At 36.2% G+C, this 22863-nt stretch overlaps 3 protein-coding genes across 6 annotated transcripts; all 3 read left to right on the top strand.

Annotated features, from left to right (window-relative positions):
• The first annotated feature begins 2209 nt into the window (after positions 1 to 2209).
• On the top strand, positions 2210 to 6973 carry LOC132191262 (pentatricopeptide repeat-containing protein At5g15010, mitochondrial). 4 transcript variants are annotated; one of them, XM_059606206.1, is made up of 3 exons: positions 2525 to 2531; positions 2682 to 2755; positions 2895 to 4889. In XM_059606206.1, the coding sequence occupies exon 3, from the start codon at positions 2897 to 2899 to the stop codon at positions 4538 to 4540; it is 1644 nt and encodes a 547-aa protein (XP_059462189.1). In that variant the 5' UTR covers positions 2525 to 2531; positions 2682 to 2755; positions 2895 to 2896; the 3' UTR covers positions 4541 to 4889. The 4 variants fall into 4 exon arrangements, 2 of the variants coding, with proteins under 2 accessions (XP_059462187.1, XP_059462189.1); XR_009441249.1 differs by adding an exon at positions 6803 to 6973 and having other exon boundaries at positions 2210 to 4645; XR_009441250.1 differs by adding an exon at positions 6485 to 6506 and having other exon boundaries at positions 2210 to 4645.
• A 3167-nt stretch (positions 6974 to 10140) lies between these two features.
• Positions 10141 to 12085, top strand: LOC132191945 (NAC transcription factor 47-like). Its single transcript, XM_059607085.1, has 3 exons — positions 10141 to 10545; positions 10675 to 10994; positions 11220 to 12085. The coding sequence occupies exons 1-3, from the start codon at positions 10383 to 10385 to the stop codon at positions 11772 to 11774; spliced, it is 1038 nt and encodes a 345-aa protein (XP_059463068.1). The 5' UTR covers positions 10141 to 10382; the 3' UTR covers positions 11775 to 12085.
• A 7412-nt stretch (positions 12086 to 19497) lies between these two features.
• LOC132161701 (ricin B-like lectin EULS3) lies at positions 19498 to 22455 on the top strand. Its single transcript, XM_059571877.1, has 4 exons — positions 19498 to 20259; positions 20394 to 20516; positions 21766 to 21994; positions 22247 to 22455. Coding segments are annotated over exons 1-4 (1035 nt in total). The 5' UTR covers positions 19498 to 19578; the 3' UTR covers positions 22249 to 22455.
• The last annotated feature ends 408 nt before the right edge of the window (positions 22456 to 22863 follow it).

Consider the following 22863-nt stretch of genomic DNA (forward strand, 5'->3'; position numbering starts at 1 on the left):
TTGGATTTCTTCCAACCCATGTGGGGCGGGGTGGGTTGCGGGAATAGAAATTTTTGGGTAGCAGGTACTTGCCCCACCCCGCTAATAAGCACTTAAAAGGGAAAAAAAAAAAAAAATGCCCCTAGATCCTCCTAACTTTATTCTAAATTTCTAACCTAACCTTTCCTCCAGTCCTCTCTCAAACTCTCACCACTCCTCTCTCGCTACTCTTCTTCAGTCTTCTCTTCTCTTCTTACTCTCACTCTTGCCGCTCCTCTCTCACCGACATTGGGTTGTTGTTGTGGACCACAACTTGTGGTGGTTCATCAGGGTTTGGAGGCTGGGTTGTGGTGAGAGGAGGAGAGGGGTTTTTGCTTCTTGGGTGGAGGGTCGTCGTCATCCTCCTCTTTGTCCTCGTCTTCCTCGTTGTTGTTGGTGGTGGTGGTGTTGGTAATTGTAGTGTTGTTGTGGTTTTCGGTGGCGTTGTTGTTGTTGTTGTTGTGAGTGGATATGGGAGACTTGTTGGCATGCCCATAACACCCGCCCCGCCCGCCCCGCTCAACCCGTAGTATCCGCCCTACAAAACCCAAACCCAGGTGGATAGGGTTCACTGTGTCTGAGTACCAGGTAGGATTTTCCAAACTTGCAGGGTGCGGGTCGAGTAGGGGAAAAGGCTGAAATTTGACCCGATCCGACCTGCGCCCACCCCTAGTTGCAGCCTGTTGGGAACATGCCTGTGTACATGCATCAGACGTGCAACTTCCATTAAAGGTTAGATTCATGAAAAAAAATGCTATTGTAAAATATTTTTAGGGAAATTATTTTTCAAGAAAGTGTTTTCCATTGAAAACATTTTTTTAGTGTTTGGCACTTACGAAAAAACTCAAATAATTTTCATATTTTTATTCAATGATATCATCCTATAAAATTAATTTTTATTCACAACATAAAAATTTAACTTAATAATTTGAGTTTTGGTGGTGGTCCGACGGTGCCCTAAAGATGGTCCGGTGGAGGTTCGGTGGAGGCCCAATGGTGGCCTGATGGCGGTCTAATAGTGGCCCTGAGGAAGCCTAACGATGGTCTGGTGGAGGCTCAATGGAGGCCTAGTGGTGGCCTGATGATGGTCTAACAGTGGTTCGGCAATTTGAGAAGGAGAAACTCAAATTTAAAAAAATGTTTACAAAATTTAAAAACAAGAAACTATTTTTCGAAATTAAAGAAACTTTTTTGATCATATTTTTGGTTTGACTATTATTTTATGGCAAACCAAACACCGAAAAATATGGAACAAACATTTTTCAAAAAATATTTTATGCTGAAATAAACGGAGCTTTGCGTTTGCATGCGTGCCCGCACATGTATAACTTTATATATACACACTATAAAAAGACTAGAAAATGCCGGATTAGGATCATCTACAATTTTAAATAAATAATAGATTCTCAAATTACATAATTTTGGTTATTTTTAGGCATCCAAATGCTTGGAAAATGTTATCTATTAAAAATTGAATTTATTCTCTTGCTCCTTATGTAGTAAAAAAGCTTTCAGCAAAAAATTGTCTTTTGATATTTTGAAAAAGAAGTGTCTTTGCAAAAGTGAAGACGAAGTCTTTAGGAAGAAAAATTATTTTTGGTTACCTCCATTACATGCCACCTTTTTAATAGGTAGCATTTTTCAAACATTTAAATGCCTAAAAATGCTTAAATTACGTGATTTGAGAATCTACAATTTTAAAGGAAATGTAAGAGATCCTGATCCAAAAATACCGCCTTAATAGTTCATCAATTTTGGAACTGTGAAAACTAGCCATGCGTTGATCTTATCTTTACTATTATGTTCTTTCTGAGATGATTGTTACTGTATTTTTTTTATAAGAGAAATGTTAAAGGTCAATATTTTTCTCATATTTATTCTATTTCATCTTACAAATCAATCATGAAATTTGTGAACTTATGTGAACTCCATATAAATTAATGGTAGACCCCCATAAATATAATAATTAATCTATTAAATTTGTAAAAAAATATAAACTAAATATAAAAAATTTATTAACCCTTAACATCACTATAAATAATGAGAACCACAACCTATTAATTAAATGTTATAAAAACTCTCTCTCACCGCGTCCAACAATACGGAAAGCATAATAATTGTACACCTGTTCGACTCCCCTGACCGTGGGATGGATTTGGCTTAGTATGCAATTTTTCAACAATAATTTCAAAGTTTTTCAGTGAAGAAAAGAGTAAAATTTGGACCGATAAAAGAAAAGCTTTGGTAAACTAAATTTGGGACATTGTGGGCTTATGCAGTAATGGATACACTGTCACTGATGTAACACTGTTCGACTGCTGGGCTACATAAAGTATTCTTGTCATTTTGGCAGTCTCGGCGAGAAGAGAGGCAAAAGAAATAAATTGCGCGCTTGATTCGGCAGATTGCTTTATAGATAGGCGTTGGTTGTTAAAGACCACCTCCAGCAAGGAGCAATTCCAGACGGACTGCTGTATAGACGTAGCAGTAGAAGAAAGGAGTTCGTTTTTATGGTATGTTCGTTTAGTTAATTTCACAAACGGTTTGTACTCCATTTGTAAACATAGTGGACCTCTTCCAATCCATTGCATCTATCTTTCTTTTGCCCACGCGGAGAGAAAGGAATCCGTTAATCTCTGTCACCCACTCACGCTTGTTTGTAGGCATCGATTGATCATTCTTCTTTTGAGCTTCCTTCTGTTTTCTACCATCAGTAGATATGAGGCACATGATGAGAGTAAGATCTTCTAACTTTTCCATCTTCTCAATTTTGCTTCGAAGCCATTGTAGTAGTTCCATCTCTTCTTGTGCTGTTGTTAAGCCCATCACTGCTGTTCTTTTTAACCTGAGCCCTTCTACCACCAACACTTTTTCAGCTATGGAACTTCACTTCAAATTTTTGTCGTCTTCTACTGCTTTTCCAAACTCAAAATATGCGCCTTCAATAGAAACCCAAGAAGATGCTATTAGTGATGGCGATGATAACGACAATGATGAAGACTATGAAGATGATGAAACCCACTTTAGAGGATTGAATTTGGAAGATGAGGGTCTCGCCCGAGACATTACCGCAATTGTGGATATCTTACGTCAACTGGGAAGCAGTCCGTCTGAGACAAAATACAAGCTTCACCATAGCGGGATTAGCGCCTCATCAGAATTGGTGGTTGGGGTGTTGCCACGGGTCCGCAACGATTGGGAAGCAGCATTCACGTTCTTTCTGTGGGCTGGCAAGCAGCCGGGTTACGCTCATTCTGTGCGTGAATACCATTCCATGATCTCTATTCTTGCGAAAATGAGGAAGTTCGACACTGCGTGGGCCTTGATTGATGAAATGAAAGGGGGTACCACTGGTCTATCTCTTGTGACTCCTCAGACTCTCTTGATCATGATTAGGAGATATTGTGCTGTACACGACGTGGGGAAGGCTATAAATACTTTCTACGCCTTCAAACGGTTTAAGTTTGAAGTTGGGATCAATGAATTTCAAGGCCTTCTCTCTGCCCTTTGCCGGTACAAGAATGCAAAAGACGCTGAGCACTTGCTCTTCTGCAATAAGAATGTGTTCCCCTTTAATACCAAGAGCTTTAACATTATCCTCAATGGATGGTGTAATGTGATTGTTAGTCCCCGAGAGGGAGAAAGAATTTGGAGGGAGATGGGAAAGAGAGGCGTCCAACATGATGTTTTCTCGTACGGAAGTCTCATATCTTGTTACTCAAAAGCATGTAATCTGAATAAGGTGCTCAAGCTCTTTAACCGGATGAAGAAATTGAACATTACAACGGATAGGAAAGTTTACAATGCTGTCATTCATGCTCTTGCAAAAGGTAGGCTTGTCAAAGAAGCTATCAATCTCATGAAAACGATGGAAGAGAAGGGAGTCGCTCCAAACATTGTCACTTATAACTCACTGATCAAGCCTCTTTGTAGGGCCCGGCAAATAGAAGAAGCTAGAGAAGTATTTGATAAGATGTTGCACCAGGGCCTCTCCCCTACGATTCGGACTTACCATGCCTTCCTCCGTACTTTAAGGACTGGGGAAGAAGTGTTTGTGCTCTTGGAAAAGATGAAAAAGATGGGCTGCCACCCAAATACTGATACCTACATAATGTTGATTAGGAAATTTTGTCGATGGCGCCAGCTTGATAATGTCTTCAAGTTGTGGAGCGAGATGAGTCAGAATGGAGTCAACCCTGATCGAAGCTCATATATTGTGCTCATACATGGGCTATTTTTGAATGGAAAGTTGGAGGAGGCGCATAAATATTATATAGAGATGAAAGAGAAAGAGTTAATGCCAGAACCAAAGACAGAAAAGATGCTTCAGGCTTGGCTGTCTGGTAAGTATACATCAGAGTGTCAGATGACAGATTTAGAGTGCAATCAATTAAATTGTAGTCAATCGGGCAAGAATAGCAGAGCCATATCCAGGAGAGTTGATCAGGGAAGGGATTTTTGCCGCCAACCTGAAACTAGAAGAGTTGTAAGAGACCGGGGCTTTTCTTTTTGGGACCAGTAGCTTCTCATGTGATGAGAAGTCTCAACAGTTTGAGGTTTGTCTATAAACATGACTGGGTAGTTACTACCGACCTCCAGCATTGAGTTGCCCAAGAACTTCATGCAGGTGTGCAGAGTTTTTTATCCTCATCATGATAAGATGCATCCTAACTATTTGCTTTTGTTGTTAGAAATCATAGTAAAGCACTCACATGTTGATGTTTCATAAATTAACCTAACTTGAGCACACCTTAAAATCACTATATGGGTGTCTACAAAAAAAGGGGTGCATAAGCTGCATCATCTTTAATGGCTGGTGAATACATTCCTTCCTGTGTTTGTTGAGTGTAGATACATCTAATAGAGGCATTCAATCTTCACTGAACATCCTAAGTCCTAACATACTTAAGTGACAAAAGATATGGTTATTAAAGGTAAAAAAATTGAAAAGGGAATTTAAAAATTAAAAAGAAAAATTGTATTAACATGCATGCATGAATGAATACAAAGGACATTTGCATTGAAGGGTAAGTGCTACTGACATTATGATTATATGTATGTTTCCATGGACATGCTGTGTTTTCTTGTATCGTGAGAATGTGGTTGACTCATTAAGTCATTTTTAGCTATCTTTTGCCGTACTTAAGTTATAATTATTGGACTTACAAAAAAAAATTATAATTATTGGATGAAGGATCAAGAGGTGTATGATTTACATGTGCTATTGGATTTCTTTTGCCTATAGTTTGTTGCATTTTTAGCTCAGGTTGTGGTTAAATGGTTAAATTGCAACTTTGGGGGTGTGATAGGTGGAAAAGAGTTGGTAGGAGTTGTTGATGAAATAAAATTGAATATAGCTGGAGTTTTAATGGTGGAAAAGCAGCAGGAAATTGAGAAAGTGTTGCCGGATTTTCAGGACACAAACTATTTCTCAGGATACGGTAGTTTAGCAGAAGGCTTAGCGTAGAATAATGTTACGAAAACTAGATTTTACGTTTAAAACTATGAATGCTATTTGTGGGTTAAAAGGCAATTATTGTTTTGTGGCTTATTAATTTCAAGGAGAAGAACAAGTAATGATCAAATCCTAGGCACTGTATATTGATTCCCTTGGGACTCACTCCTGGGTTTAGAATTGTATCATTCATTTTTTATAGAGAGTTTCCTAGCTGCTGCATAATTTCTCTAAACTGACCCATTAATTGAAAGAGCGTCATGGATATATACAGGGTGCTGGTAACTTCTAACTTTAATAGGGCTATGACTTCAAATTTAGTTACTTTGACTTCTAAAAACCCATCTTAAAATTACTATGGACAAACATAATGGCAAATAAATTTACCTACGTCTAGTTTCTAACATAATAGGACCTATGGAGTATGGACCACTACAATAGCTCATGTCCAACAAATCCAAAATAATTGGAATGCCCTTCACTTGAAAGCTTAAAGAAAGCTCTAAAAGGACAGAACCAGCAGATTTGTAATGTGAAGAAACATACTAGACTATGAAGGATCTCAAGTGGGTCTCACGATTAGCTGGTTAGAAAAAAGCAAATAAAGGAGGGGGAGAGAGGGGGATGTCAATTTTCAAATGATGCTGAGGCTACTTGGTACCTTGAATAGGTTTGCTGAATGATCATGAGTCTTATTTCCTATGCTTCTTAATTGGCATTAATTAACTGCTGGTTCAGATTTCTTTTAGTTTATTTATTTATTTTTTTCTGTTAGGGCCATTTTTGCAATTTTCTGAATCTATGGATACAGGCTGTTATTGTTTTGGTCCTTTGACTATTTTAGATTTTATTACGTTATTGGGTTTTTATTTGTGGATTTTACCAGTTATTTAATTTGGTTTTAGAAATCTAAAGTCCAAGGAATCGAAGTCTTATTACGATAAGTTTGAAATGCCTATACATGTGTTGTTGTTTAGTTGGTTTCTATTCAATCAATACTTTGCTTCTAAGAATTTTCAGCAAAGAATGCTCTTGAGGGTTGCATGATGGAAGCCTCTGAAACTTTGATGCGATTGCTTAAATCAAATTCCATATACATATCTATCGTCTGGTCACCTAAGACCTTTTGAGAAATGCACTAAAGGTCCTTCGTTGCTGCTATCATAAGTCAAGTTTCCACTTGGCCTGTCTTTGTTTGGTCACTCTGTATAAAATGCCATTCAAACTTGTCAATATTTGATTCGTGATGTGATCACCTGTCATATATACCTTTATTTCTTTTTCGTGTGATAAAAACTCATGACAGATTGCTGCTTTTTTATTCTGTAGCAAGAGAGACTTGTTTGCAATATCTTTATGTGTTATTGATGCTGATCATAACCTATGTGGATTCGAGAGGGTGTTTGGCTGATTGGAGCTTTACTTCTGTTCATGGACTTCGTTAACTTTAGTTTAATCAGCTTCTACCTACTGCCCTGGTCTGGTAGCATTTAAAGTTGAGTACCGAGTTTAGGGAGTTTTGTAGTTTCTTAGCTGGTGAGCTCATGCCATTATGTCTGATGATCATAGCGCTTCTATTGCAACAATTTGTTTTGGGCTACGTTGTTGTCACTAGATGCGTGTTGACGAATTTCATGCTTAGCAATATTTGTGGCTGGAATTTAGTTCGAGGTATTAAATTATTTCAGAACATTATGGAAATGTTTCAGCAGCATAAAAAAAAGTAGGAAAACAATAAAAATGTAGTTAGAATTGTGTCCCAGCATCCGAAGGCAGAACCCCCCCACCCCAACCAAAAAATGGAAAAGAAAGGAAGAAGCATAATTACAGTTTAATTATACAATATACATGAACGAGTTTGGTGTGGAAATCTGATGTGGCTCTTTTCCACGTCAAGGTTGTAGCATTTCTCTAAAATCAAAGAGAAGTCGGATAGAAATCAAGGAGTAGATATCCTCATCTCTCTGTTAGCGGAAGTTACTGTCTATATTTAAGTAGCCATTATGGTCAAGTAGCTAGCTGGTGAACTATTTGGATTTTCCCCTCATCGATTACTATTGCCGATTCCTTGTCTTGTTCCTTTAAGTTGGTCTTCGTGGTCTAATTGGGACTTACAATTATGTATTTCTTTTCTCTCAAGTATTTCGTGATTATAGAAAAGGAAAAAACTCATAAAATTTGTTATAATGGTTATTGTTAGGCGTAACTCACTTTGAATGTCACAGATGGGAAACATATGCTTTAGCATTTGAAATTGGATTAGTATCCAGTGGATTAGGTGAACTACACGTGGAAAACTACGGGGGGTCACAATCAAGACTTTTTTTGGAGGTGGAAATAAGCTAATAATGATAATAATAATAGTAATAATAATAATACGTGTTCATATGTGTTACCCATGCTTGACTAGCCAAATTTCTCTAACAAACTAGATGCACACCCAATGACATCTTGGTTTAGGCTACGAGTCGACGTTCTAATGAAGCAGCAATGTTGTTTTGGGTGAAAGGTGAAAATGAGATCAGATGTGAAAACTCTCAACTGCCTAAATGTTGAAGCTTTTTCTTTCTTCTTAATTGGAACGGAAACAGAAGGTGATGGGCTACTTGGTCATGACTCATGGGGGCCATGGGCAGGGTAATATATATTATTTTATATATATATATATATATATTGCATTTTTGACATGTGAGTATATGAATTTTAGGCGAACAAGTTAACCAAGTACGTAGGAAAGCGAAGGAGGTGGAGGGAGAACCTTTGAACAATAATAATTAATAATATCCCCAGCTGAGCTGCTACTTTCTTTTACGTACGTCACATGTGACGTAAGATTTAAGAGTTAAATTCACCTATTAATTCGTGCATTGAGATGAAACCAAAGATAAAGGCCAATGTGGGCAGACCAAAACAAATAAAAGCATCTTCAAACTTGAAAGGAGATACGTATGAATGAGGAGTTGTACGTGGATAATCATCACCTTTTGGTTATTCTTTTAGCAGATGATGCCAAGGCACAAGGCCTACCTATCTCTCTCTACACCACCTATTTTTTTTTTTTCTTTTTTCTTTTTTCTTTTTTCTTTTGTACAATCCACCATCGATCTCACCATTGCTCACCCACCTCGTCCTCTTGGATCTTTTCCTTATTGCGCAAGTCTCCGCTCCGCACATTTAGGAATATTTTTGCGGCTCATTATTCTAAAATCACGACCCGCTCAATTTGACTACCGTTACACTTTTTTTTTTTATAAAAAATAAATATATTGTTTGAATCCTTCTTTACGGTTTGCATTAAGATATGCAGGACGATACGTGTTTGTGGTTTAGGCTATTGAAATTTGTCTTTGGAAAAATCCTTCTTAATTTGTTTGGTATCTGTTACGATGACCAAATCAGAAATGACAAAAATTCCTCCTACTCCTTAACAACCCACGAGTTACGTTAAACTATTCCGATTATTAAATTTTATTTTATTTTTCAGTCTATATAAGCTAGCTATTCCGAGGGTTGACTCTTGTAATAGTCGTTGTTGTGGTTTCTTCCTGCAAGATCCGTTGATGAACTTACATGATCTTCGTGTCTACAAATTAGATATTTATGGAGGAGGGACCTAATAATAATTTAATGAAAGATGGAAATTATTCTTCCACATGCTTGAATTATTGAGGGAGTCCTTGTAACAAACAAGATATGGTGATTTTAGCTAGCTAGGTTACCAAAGCAAGAAGCTGTGATGGATGGAAAATTAAGCAGATTACTTGGAATATAGGAAGTAGAAATTGGAATGAAGTCTATATATCAATATCAATATGCACGTGAGTTGTAGTTATAGTGACAAATTAAAGATAACTTTATTTTATTTACAAAAAAAAAAAAAAAAATGAAGAAGAAGAAGAAGATAACTTGTTTTGGAAACAGTACATGCATGTATGCCACCTGCAGGATATGGAATATTCCAAATTGTGGATGATGATCTCAATTATCAACTCACTAAAACCTGTTTCTAGGAGAAAGTTGAGCCCCGGCCCCAAAATATAATATAGTATAATATGGTATTCCATCCAATCTTACCAACCCCCGTTGATCCCTCATCCATCCACTCACTCAACTCTTTTGTTTCCTTCTTTTGGTTGCTAGCTCCTCTTCAGAGTTCGCGGATACTGTAATAATTCATTTTACTCATAAATTATATATATATATATATATATATATATATATATATATATATATAAACACTATGATTTTCGTTGTAACAATGCTCATGGAAATCATGCATCTATTATGTTTTCTAAGGGTTCTCTGCTTAGACTGCTTTGTTTCTGATTTTTACTGTTTTAGCTCATTTTATCCTAACCTCCCGCATGAGACCAAGTAAAAGTCAATAAGATACGATATAATCACCGCATGATGAGACGAGTAGGACTAGCACAGAAGCACGCGTGGGCGTGTGGGGCCGGGGGCACGTGTCGAGTTTCTATCTGAAAGCTCCTCATCTTAGCCCCAGCCGCCATCTTTAAGCATACGTGAACCAGGAAAATATGGGGAAACGACAAAAAAGGTGGAAAGAATTAAACCAGTGGCTTAGTCTTACAAGCCTCCAGCTGGCAAAGCACAAACAACAAAATGTGGGGCCCCATCCGAGAACGCAACCGATCCCTCCTTTGGCCTAATCTCTTTGTCCACAAACCGACAAAATTCCTTCAACAATAAAACCCCTTCCCTTCTTCCCCTCCCAAAAATTTCAATCCTCCTCTCTTTCCCTTGTTGAGTTGGCCAGAACACTTGTTTATATTTGGTTTTGAGTTTTAGCATTCGGCAAACTCAAAAAAAAAAAAAAAAAAACACTTAATTGTACGTAGAACACAAGGGCCAAGACAGAGTTAAAAGTGATCATCAGGCAGTATATATGAAGAACCCTCAATCGCCCCTGCCACCAGGCTTTAGGTTCCACCCAACAGATGAAGAGCTCATCCTTCATTATCTGAGCAAAAAGGTGGCTTCCACACCCTTGCCGGTTTCCATCATCGCGGAGGTTGATATCTACAAGTCTGACCCATGGGACTTACCAGGTTTGTCTTATATATGTTACATGATAACCCTTATGAATTCATTTAATTTTATCAAATACCATGTCGCAGTACTAGACTACTAGTAATGATAATTGATACATAGATATATATATATATATATATCATCAGCCAAAGCTGCGTCTGGTGAGAAAGAATGGTACTTCTTCAGTCCTAGAGATCGCAAATACCCAAATGGTGCCAGGCCAAACAGGGCAGCCGCTTCGGGGTATTGGAAGGCAACTGGTACAGACAAAACCATATTGACATCATTAGCAGGAGGAGGAGGAGGAGGACGCCACAACATTGGTGTGAAGAAGGCCCTTGTGTTCTACAAGGGAAGACCACCCAAGGGAGTCAAAACCAATTGGATCATGCACGAATATCGCCTTGCCCAACCCCCCAACGCCTACAACAACAAGCCCTTGAAGCTTAAAGATTCGTCCATGAGGGTGAGCAGCACACTCAATTATATGTCACCTTTATCTCTATCCACACAGCACTCACCGTGAATTGTAAATTTGTAATAAGGAAAGTCTTGTACGCAAACGCATATCCACAAAGATTCGACAAAGGATTATTTGCAAGTGACTCTGTTTTGCGAGTGTCGCAAACAGATTTAGCGTTTAAAGACGTTTATTTTGCAACTAACACTTTTTAGTTGATGCTCTTCGCAGTTAGACGATTGGGTTCTTTGCCGGATCTACAAGAAGTCCATTACTACTTTACCTCCAACGGCAGATCAAGAAGAAGAAGAAGAAGAAGATACCATTTTACCAAGCCTTAAAAGTCCCCTTGGCCACAACACTCTCATGCCCCAGAAATCTTCTTCTTTCTCAAACTTATTCGATGCCATGGACTACTCCGTGCTAAGTAGTTTACTATCCGACAATCATTGTAACCCACCTGGACTCGAATCAACACTATTCAATTGGGGGAGTCTAGACCAGCTGCCTTTACTCAATGACTCCACAATCACTAGCACCTCCACCTCCACCACCACCAGCTATCTGTTTCAAAAGCTCCCTCAACTCAACTACACGGAAAACCAGCTCAAACGCCAGCATTCCAACTTGGATGAGGATATGTTATACCCAGCAAAGAAACGCATGAATTCCTGCAGTTTCAGTAACAGCACCAGTCAATCAGACATCCCTCAGTACAATATATTAAACCAGTCATTCTTCAATCAGCAGCTACTTTTGAGTCCTCATCTCCAATTTCAAAAATAAGGAGAAAAAAACGCATTTATAAACAGGTAGGAAGATGCCAATTAAGTATGGAATCGGAGGGAGAAAAAAAAGAAAAAAAGAAAAAGGACACTGTTTCTAATTAAGTCCAAAGATTGTTGAAAAGAAAGACGGAGTTTTTATGAAATCATATATACATGATTTTTGTGCCGAAGTCTTGGGTTGGCAGACAGACTTCATACCTGTACAGATACTATATTTGGTTTGATTGCTATGATCGTATGATCTTCTTTTGTTTGGAGGAAAAAAAAAAGGCTTGATATATATGCATTATTGGTCCACTTCAGTTTGAATTAGAGAGCTTAATTTGCGTACTTGTGATTACTTTTAGAGCATGGGTTTGATTAAAAAGTTTATAAATCTTGAAAACCTTGCGTGATGAATATTTCTTAGAATTCGTAAATTATTCTAGGAAAAGAATCTATATGTTAAATAAAGAGGCAAATGGTAAATGGAAATAAATAAAATAAGCATAGGTAATAAATGTTGATTAAAAAAAAAAATTCAGTCCTATGCCAGTGCTTATTTTGCAGCGCATGCAATAAAATGTTATCATATATACAAGGAAAATGATTGAGCTATGATTGAGCTAATTGAGCTACTATAACTACCACCTTTTTTTGTTTTTTTTTAACTACTTAAAAACTTACATTATCACATTTTATGAAAATAAGTGTTACGTGGACCGTAACGTCACAATCAACATTTTAGTAACTAACATGATCTAAGTACTACATAGACTATCACCTTAACTTATAAACGTGATAAGTATTACCTATTTTGTTGCATCAATTGTAAGTGTTTGGTAGATTGTCACATGACAATCTACATTTTAATAACATACATAGTAAATATGATGTGAATTGTCACATCAATTTATAAAGAATTTGTAGTAAAAACAATAGTACCCTAAGACTTTAATTTTAAAACAATGATTAATACTCAAAAAAATATCTTTGGTATATATAATACGTTAGGAATTATAGAGAATACTAAGCTATACATCAAAGTCTTCATTTTTTTTTGTTTTATAAGATTTCTCTCTCAAGAATCAAGATAATATTTATCTTGGTAATTAAAGTTTTTAAGATTGTATTTGAGCATTTCCATAAGATGTTTTAAAGAGCTTATATCTAGCTATATTTAGCTAATATAATCTTTTTACTCTCCAACCGATGTTTCAAAATAAACTTTTGGGTAGCTAAAATACTATTATATGTCATTTTGGGAGTCAAACTCTCACCCTATTATATATATATGTCTAGCCACTTAAATATGTTCTTAAGACCATTGAACTACCACCACTAATGGAATATATATATAAAAGTTGGTTTTCACTAACGGTCTTATCATAATCCCTCATCGATCATACATTGGGGGCCCTCTCTTGATGTTTTATTCCAATTAATTAATAACAAGGCCGAACTGCAAAATTAAGGTTTTTGCCCTTCTCCTCTTGCTCCTCCTCCTTTTCGTTTATTGGTTAATTTTGTTTTTTTTTCCTTTGTTTATACTCCATTTTATCTCATGAGATTATGCTCTTTCACACAAAATATAAACATACACAAATAGATAAAATGAAATAAATTTGCTTCTCTAAGAAATAAGATGATCCTATTTTACTTGCTAAAAAAATTCTATTTTTATTTATTTTTTTAATAAAATTCAACCATCTTGCTCATCACAAAGTTATTTCGGTTCACGATTTGTTTTTTTCTTGAGCAGTATAACTGTATAAGAAAAGGAAAAAGCTACAAAGGGGTAATAGATAGCCTCTTCTTCCTCCATTTTCTTCTCATGTAAATTCTAAAACATTGAATCAGAGTAAAAGTTTTTGAGTTAAAATCTTGACTCTACAGTTTATCTCCATACATTTCAATTAAAACAGCTCATGTGCTATTAATTCGGTTCCACGTAAGGAACGTGTTCAAGTATTAATTAAATAATTAATTTTTTGTTTTCCTATCAAGTTAAGCTTTTGGATGCAAGTGTGGATTTAATTACATGATAAACGCTATTGTACTACCCAGTATCTATTAGTCGATTTGTATCCACTAGTTCTTTTACTTAGTCACTTTCTTACTTTATTTCTCATCTCTCTAGTGTTTTTATCCCAAAGACATTGCATGACTTTGGTTTGAGACGAGCTATAGAAATGGAAATGGCGCCCTCGCATCAAAATATAACATGAGAGCTGGTTCCATTATTGCCTCAAACAGACTTTTGGTTGCCTCATGATGGTTCAATTGAATGATTGAAAGCTCGTTTGGTTGCTAATTAGGGCTATACACATACATATGATATTGATTACAATGAGGCATTTTCTCCGATTGCCAAAAGTTCTTATGTTCGTGTACTTATTTCTATGGCTGCTAATCTAGATTAGCCATTTTTTAATTGGATGTCAACAATATATTTTTACATGGGGACTGACCTACATGAGGAAGCTTATATGGAACAACCATCTAGTTTGTTGCTAGGGGGTATGAAGATCGTGTCTCTAAGTTTTTTTTTTTTTTTTTAAGAAAAAAAAAATTATATGGTCTTAAGTTCTTGATACAAATAATTTTAAATTAATAGTTTAAGGAGAATATTGTCTCAATTAAAAACTTGGGAAAAACATTACCAACCTTATGATACTTTTAAAGGGGTAGGTAAACCTTTACCAAAACGTTTTCTAATCTTTTACAAAAGCAAATAATATATCTAACCCAAATTAGGTCTTGGATTAGTAGTTGATACTACGAAAAATATCATGTTTTAGGGACCTTTTTTCATCTAGGACGATATTTACCTATATTTTCAGTAAAAACGAAAATAAGGAAAATATCAAAAATAATATTGGAGCAATGCCAGTTGATCAGAATTTTATTCATTCTCAGACAACGGAAGTACAGAAGGAAAGATTGTCACGATTCCCGCTGATTGTCAATTTTACATTAGAATCTTATTTTATTTTATTAGGACTTTAATTCATTTCCTTCATAGGGTTAGATTTGTTTTAATTACTTTCCTTAACTTTCTTATTAGGATTAGGTTTACTATTGCTACTAGGATTAGGTTTACTATTACTATTAGGATTAGATTTACTCTTTCTATAAGTATTTATCTTCTATAAATAAGCTAATTTATTATGAAAAAACTCATCGAATTATTATTAAATCAGAGAATTTTCTCTCAAATACTCTACGAAATCTTTCTTTTAGCCTGTGGGCTTGTTTTCATCTTTTTGGGTAAAAGCTTGCAGAATCAAAGACGCTGCTCTTTGATTAGTTACCTTAGTCTTCCGCTACGTCAGTTGGTATCAGAAAATGCTTTATCCTGATCATGGCCCATTAGCGCAACAGTGACAAACTTCCCCAATAACGCTGCTTGTAGGGGAAGGGCTCTTTCAATAGCCAAATTCATGGGGTATCCGAGCCGACATTATCCGGATTCGATAGCCAACTTATACTACAACAACAACTTCTATAACGACACCGTTCGTGAAAAAGATGTTGTTTCAAGATCTGACTACCAGCGATACATCAAGCGATCAGAGGCTCCTTTGAGAACCTAATTCCAAAAGCTCTAGTAGACGATGCGAGCTATGCAACAGGAGATGCGCCAGTTGTGGGAGACGTTTGAACGCATGCAAATGCATGCCCTTTGGAATCACAAGGATGCCCAAGATGACTATGGGATCCAAAGGAAACTTGTTCACTATCCTTTTGTTGACAGATTCTTTGATGATGACGTAAGTCACATTCGACATGTCCGTAACCATATTCATAAATCTCAAAATAGGCACTTCGTCTATGAAGATAATACTAATTATGGTGAAAAGGATGTTGATGCTGTTAATTTGGAGTTGCAGTCAAAGAAACAATTTGTGCAGCCACAACTATTTGTTCCAATGACTACATCAGTGGAAGAATAACCACCACCCCCTACACCGCAGGTGCAACTCATCATGATCACCACAAAAATTGATAATTCTTTTGAAGAAAACGGTGAAGTTGAAGATGACATCCACAAAGAAATCGTTTGAGGAATTTTTCTGGAAGTAGACAAAAATGAAAAATCGTGTTTTGGTGCTATTTATGTAGATTTCTCCAAATAGCTTTCTTCAGAGGAGCTGCACATGTCATGTCCCAAAGAAAACTCAAGGACGAGTCTAATGTAGGATGATATTTATCTAGAAAAATATCAAAAATAATATTGGAGCAATGCCGCTTGATCAAAATTTTATCCGTTCTCAAACAATGAAAGTACAAAAATAAAGATTGTCACGATTCCCGCTGATTATTAATTTTATATTAGGATCTTATTTTATTTTATTTTATTAGGATTTTAATTCCTTTCCTCAATAGGGATAGATTTGCATTAATTACTTTCCTTAATTTCCTTATTAGGATTATGTTTACTATTGCTAATAGGATTATGTTTACTATTACTACTAGGATTATATTTACTTTCTCTACAAGTATTTCTCTTCTATAATAGGCTAGCTTATTATGTAAAACTCATCGAATTATTATTAAATCAAAGAATTTTCTCTCAAATACTCTGCAGAGTTTTATCTTTCTTTTAACCTGCGGACTTGTTTTTTTTCTTTTTTGGTAGAAGACGAAGACGCTTCTTCTTACAGAATCAAAGACGCTGCTCTTTGATTAGTTACCATAGTCTTCCGCTACGTCATTTTTTAATGGGGTCTTTTTAACAAAACGACCCCACCATGGGTCATTTTAATAGTAAAACGACCACACTTTCTAAGAGGAGTTGTTTTACTGTAACAACATCCCCAATTATTTAATTGGGGGACGTTGCTACAGTAAAAACGTCCTTCCTTCATCGATCTGCGAACCCACCCCCCCTCCTCTACCTCTCGCCCTCTCGCTCAGCTCTCTCCACTCTCTCTCATCACTCAACTCACGATCCTCTCTTACACAGCCCTCTCTCACTCAGCTTTCTCTCTCTCTCCGGCAACTCTCTCTCACTCGTGAATATCTCTCACTTGTTTTTTTTTTTAAAAAAAGTCTGGTGGCTGCCGGTTTGGAAACTGGCAGCCACCCTTGAGGGAGGGGTGGCTTGCGGACCACCCCTAAGGTTGGGGGCCACACCCCAGGGCAGATTCGGGGTGGCCTTCGGCCTCAGGCCACCCTTCTAATTTTTTTAATTGATTTTATTTAAACAAAATAAAATTAATTTGACTTTGTGTTAATTTTTTAAAAAAAAATTTAAAGATTAGGGGACGTTTTGTACTGTTCACATGTCCCCTTTTAAAAGGAGAAGTGTAAACGTTCCTAATTTTAATTATGGTCACTTTAATTGGAATATTTACAAAATGTCCCTAATTAAGTGTCCCTAATTAAATATAGAAGACCTTAAAATGTCACCAAAAAAAATGTCTATAAACCATGGTTTTTTTGTAGTGTGAGAGACTAACACATTAGGATACTCTCAGATTTTAAAAATATGATGTTTTTTATATTTTTAAATCTCAGTCATACATTATACCTAACAATTTTTTCGACCATTAAATATAATGTAGAGCTCAAATATAAAAATTTGAAAATCTCCTATTTTAAAAAAATTAAAGAAATCTCACTCCAACTACGGGTCAGCATTTCAAGGGGAATCTTTAATAATTACTTACCGTTACTATGTGTTCCTAATTATTATTTTTTTTCTCTTAACTTTTTTCTAAGCAATAGTAAGTGTATTTCCAGCGACTTCTCCGTTATTTTTCCTACATTTAAGGATTCAAACTACTTTTTATTTTCCTATGTCAAAATACATCTCAATAACTTCTTTTAATCATTCCCTATATCCTTAAAATATTTGTCTTTTTAATTATATATATATATATATATATATGATAAGAAAGATGAGAGAGAATTGTGAGACATGAAAGGAGAGAGGAGAGAAAAGAGAGAATCATTTGTTTAAGGTTCATTAGGGAGTTTGCTGTGAGATTTTTTTGCAATTTTTTAGACATATTTCCTAAACTTAGAGAACAGACTCTGAGACTCCTTTATGAGTCCTGCTATGCGGCTGCCAATTGGCAGCCTAGTGTAGGACATATATTAAAATAATAATAATAATAATAATAATAATAATCATAAATTGTTATTTTTTTAAAAAATAAAATTATGAGTTAATATTTAGTTTCTAATGCCTCAAAATTTATTTTTTGATTCAAAACTAAAATATAGGGGTAGAAGGTTAACCCTTTAAGGATGGTATCACTCAAAAGGGATTCGATCATCCTAAATTTAGTGCTAATACCTCAAATTTTGTACTAATACCTTAAATTTGGTGCTAATACCTTAAATTTGGATTCCCCTTTAATTTCTCTCATCTTCAATTTTTTTTTTTAAAGAAAAAAAAAAGAAAAAAAAAGGAAAGTGAAATGTCTGACTCTTGGGAAATCTCTATTCCTCCTTTATAGAGAGTCTGTTGGAAATGCTCTAAGTAAATGAACATTTAAAAAAAAAAGAAAAAAAAAAAAAAGTAAGTAAATGATGCTGTTGCCACGCACTGCCATACTGGGTCCCTCGTGGCCAATGTGAGACTGTGAGTGGGCGGTGGGGGCACAGAATAGATTCAATAGAACAACATTTCTGAGACACCGGGAGAAATTAGGATACACATCATTTTTTTTATATGATCGGTTAATTTAATATAAATTAAAAATAAAATTAATCGGTAAAGATTAAATTATTTGACTTGTATAATTTAATGGATTAAATTAGAATTAATTTATGTAGTCTTATAAATTCGACATGTGACATTTAAAACTGATAATTTTTAACAAAATTCTCTAAGAGCATTCCCAATGGAAGAGCTAAATGCTACTTTTATCTAGAATAGCTCTTCAAATGTTCAAAAAACCTCCTACATTGGATGAGCCAAAAATAAATGTAAAATAGATATTTGATTAGAAGAGCTAAAAAAAAAGTTAAATGTAGCAGCACTTTTTAAGGGAGCCATTTATCTTTTATTGTTTCTCTTACCTGTTTTATCTTTTTCTCAAATCGTTTCCTACTTTTTCTCTGCATGTTCTCTTTTTCCAAAACTTTTCTTACTTTTAATAATATTTTAATAGAATATATAGAAATATAACTAATCGGATGTAGAGACATTTAAAAATGGCTTAGCTAAACTAGATAAAAGTGAGTTTTGAAGAGCCATTTCACATAAAAATATGACTCATCTATTAGAAATGCTCTAACTCAATGCAAACTTAACATGAAATCAATAAAAAATAATTAACACATTTAATTAAATTAATTCATATAATCTTATACATGGGCAATTATCACTCCCGAAAGGTAACAACGAAAGGTAAAAGTTCTTAACCTTAAGGGATAGCTCAATCGACTAAAGACTATGTCTCATAAAGCAAAAATCATTAGATCGAACGTCCTCCCTCATTTTTGCTCCCCTTTGTGTGAACATGTAAAAAATAATAATAATAAAAAAGTAGAAACATGTCCATATGATTAGCTTAATAGGGAATTTTATTTGATTAAAAAGAGCCTGTTTATTTATTTATTTTTATTATTATTATTATTATTATTTTGTGAATAATGGTATTTTCCTCTGTTGTTCTTTCACCGATCATTATTTGCACCCCCCCCAAAAAAAAAAAAAAAAAAGCCTTCTTTATCTTTTCTTTTTCATTCCATTATCTTTCTTTTATTTATTTATTTCTTTGGCAATTACCTTTTAAAACAGTCCTGGGTTGAGATCATATGACATTGGAATTCCAGAAAAAAAGAAGAAGAAAGAATCAGAGTGGATGATGGAGTTCCCATTTGGGCATCAGTCTCACACCCACCACCACCGACGGAGGGATGATGATGATGATGATGGAGGAGGAGAAAGAGGGGAGAATTACCCACCTCCAGGAACAACTGCCTTTGATCACCCACCACCTCCGCGACCTCCTCCATCATCTTACGGGGAAGATGAACCACCACCTCCACGACCTCCTCCATCGTATTACGGGGAAGATGAACCACCACCTCCACGACCTCCTCCATCATATTACGGGGAAGATGAACCACCACCTCACCTTACCCACGCCTCCCACACCTCCCACGTGCCACCACCTCCACGCCACTCCCAAGAATTCGATAGCTACTCTGCCTTTCCATCAGAATCTCGTCCACCACCACCTCCACCCCCTTCCCAAGAATTCGATAGCTACTCTGCTTTTCCATCAGGATCTGAACCACCACCTCCTGATTATATCACTACTACTTATGTGGAGCATGTTGCTCACGATACTGAAACCCATCATACCCATCGTCCGCATTTACCCTCCTTCCTTCACCATCAAACCCACCAGCCTCCTACCTCTGACCTCTCCAGCAAACGGACTTTCAGGGTCTTCTCCAAGGCCGATCCCAACTACTCCCTCACTATCGGAGATGGCCATGTCATTCTTGCCGCATCTGATCCGTCCGATGACTTCCAGGTTTGTCTCGCACACTCTTCACTTCATCTCTCCCTATTTACTTCGTTATTATCTTACGCTAATATTCGATTTGCTTTGATCTGGCTGTTTAAGTATATTTATCTGTACTTCTTCTCATCTGGGTTTGGTTTCAGCACTGGTACAAAGATGAGAAGTACAGCACAAGGGTGAAGGATGAAGAGGGCTTTCCCTGCTTTGCTCTTGTTAACAAAGCCACTGGTCAGGCCATCAAGCACTCCATTGGAGCCACTCATCCTGTAAGATATCCATGTTAAATTAAAGTAGCTCTGATCCTATTCCTACGTTGACATTTTGGTTCTGCCAGTGCCATCTCATTTCATATCCATTTTTTCTTTGAGAGGTGAGAGGGTTAGTTGGTTTTAAACAAATTAGCAATTGATTCTTTCAATGTGGGACAAACTCTTTCAATGTGAGAGGGTTAGTTGGTTTCAACATTATAGATTTAAGAGCTACTACTCTTTCCAGTTTTCGGTGTTCTTCTCATTTTATTCAATGGTTTCTTCTCCTTATGATATATCATCTGATTAGAAACTCTGGCTAACTTCAAATGCTGAGAATAAACAGAAATATACCTTCTGTGTTGTATCCAGTAACGATTTTTGGGAAGTTTTCAGGATAAATTGATAAAGGAGAGACTTTGGTTGGTCTTGGAAGTTCAGGACTCTAATGTGTTAAATTGCACAATCTGGTACGTTTCTATGCTGTTTGTTCTTTAGCTACCGACAGCTTAAGTTCTCTCAGCCCAAGGATCTTCTTACCAATTGCAGAAATCATTGCTTCCAGGAAAAAGTTTGATATCTTCCCCTCTGTCTCTCATCTCATATATATCGATTCTTTCCTGCTATTGTGAGATTGACAACTGTTGAAAGTAGTTGTCAAAATCTCACATTTGTTTTTGTGTTATATAAACTTAAATGATTGCTGTTCATGACCACAGTTTTTAATCACCTTCTGATACAATATAGGTTTTAAAGGGCTTTCAATTTGTGCACCTGAAATGCAGAAATAAGCTTAGAGCTTCCCACCCCTGTTCCTATTTCCCATTCCAAATTTGATTTGAGTGCAGAGGGTACCATGAGCTCTCTCTTGATCTGGCATGCTCCTGCACCTGCACCTGCACCCACTTTACAATCTAGGGGCTCACCTGTCCCTATTTATAAATTTTGGCTCAAATTTAACGCAAAGGTGAAACAATGATTTTTACTTTCATCTGACTGCCTACCTCCTTCACTTTGAATGGTATGTGTGACCAAAATTAAATGGAGATTCAAGTTTGATATATTGCATTTGGGATCTACAGATAATGACGGGATGTGTGCATTGTCATTTGTTTCATAAGTAGACAATCGAGGGTGTGTGCTTATGCATAGCAAAAAAAAGGCAACCTCATGATAGTCTATTCTATTTTCTGCATTTGTTTCTATGTGTGCACTTTGCAGTAATTATTAGGTTCTCAACTTCAATTTTGTTCTAATTTGATTGCAGGTGCAGCTGATTCCTTATAGTGCTGATGTTCTTGACGAGTCCATCCTTTGGACTGAGAGCAAGGACTTAGGTGACAATTTTCGAGCTATAAGAATGGTTAATAACATTCGACTTAATGTGGATGCTTTTCATGGAGATAAGAAATCTGGAGGTGTGCATGATGGCACTACCATAGTGCTGTGGCAGTGGAACAAAGGGAATAACCAGCTTTGGAAGATCATTCCCTACTGTAAGTTTCTCAGCACATAAAATGCAAGGAAATGATATTCATTCCCGTTGTTTTTTCTCCTATCTTGTGAAACTTCTATAGCTTCTCTACAAACTTCTATAACTCTAATAACAGGAGTCCCGCCCCAGATGTTTGTAGTTTGATAAGCTGAACCCTTGGCATTTCTTCTTCAATCTTCTCAGCGGCTAAAAGATCTTCATTTCTCTTTTTTGCGTCTTTTTCCCTAATATTTCCCTTTGGTGCTAAATGCAGGATCTCTGTGCAGTGTCGTGGCCATGCGTTAAATCTGTGTTGTGTTAAAATAAAAAAAAATCGAGTTGGGAGGAATCTGCTTGTTCTCTTTGTGAGTGTGTTTGTGTTTCTATGTTCACTATGCGTGAAAATCTCTGTAATTCAGTCTCAGCGCCTGCTGCTGTTACTTTATATTCATAAATTAATATAAGTTATTATGTTAAAAATAATCGCCAATATCTGCTCCAAACTTCCTGCCCTAATTCAAAACACTTGCATCTCTTACATTAAACCAACCTCGAAGAATGCCAAAAGCAAATAATTCATTCCAATTAATATATGTTGTTGTCTCGATGTGTTATGGCACCTAACTTTTATTTTGAGAAATGTTATTTTTCCCTCGACCAAATTTTTAGTATATTTGGGTCGAAAAAGTATCATTTAAGAAAACATAAATCAATAAAAGAAGTAAAGAAGTAGCATTTTTATGGTGACTCTGACTTTATGACACTAACCACGTTTTGGCATGGACAAGAAAAACATCATGTACGTATTAGTATATGAGATACGAAATTCATGTAACAGCTTTAGATAATAGATAGGATTCATTGGCCTGGCCCCCTTTTAACTGATTCTCA

Source organism: Corylus avellana, chromosome ca9 (genome assembly GCF_901000735.1).
Source record: "Corylus avellana chromosome ca9, CavTom2PMs-1.0".
Lineage (NCBI taxonomy): Eukaryota > Viridiplantae > Streptophyta > Magnoliopsida > Fagales > Betulaceae > Corylus > Corylus avellana.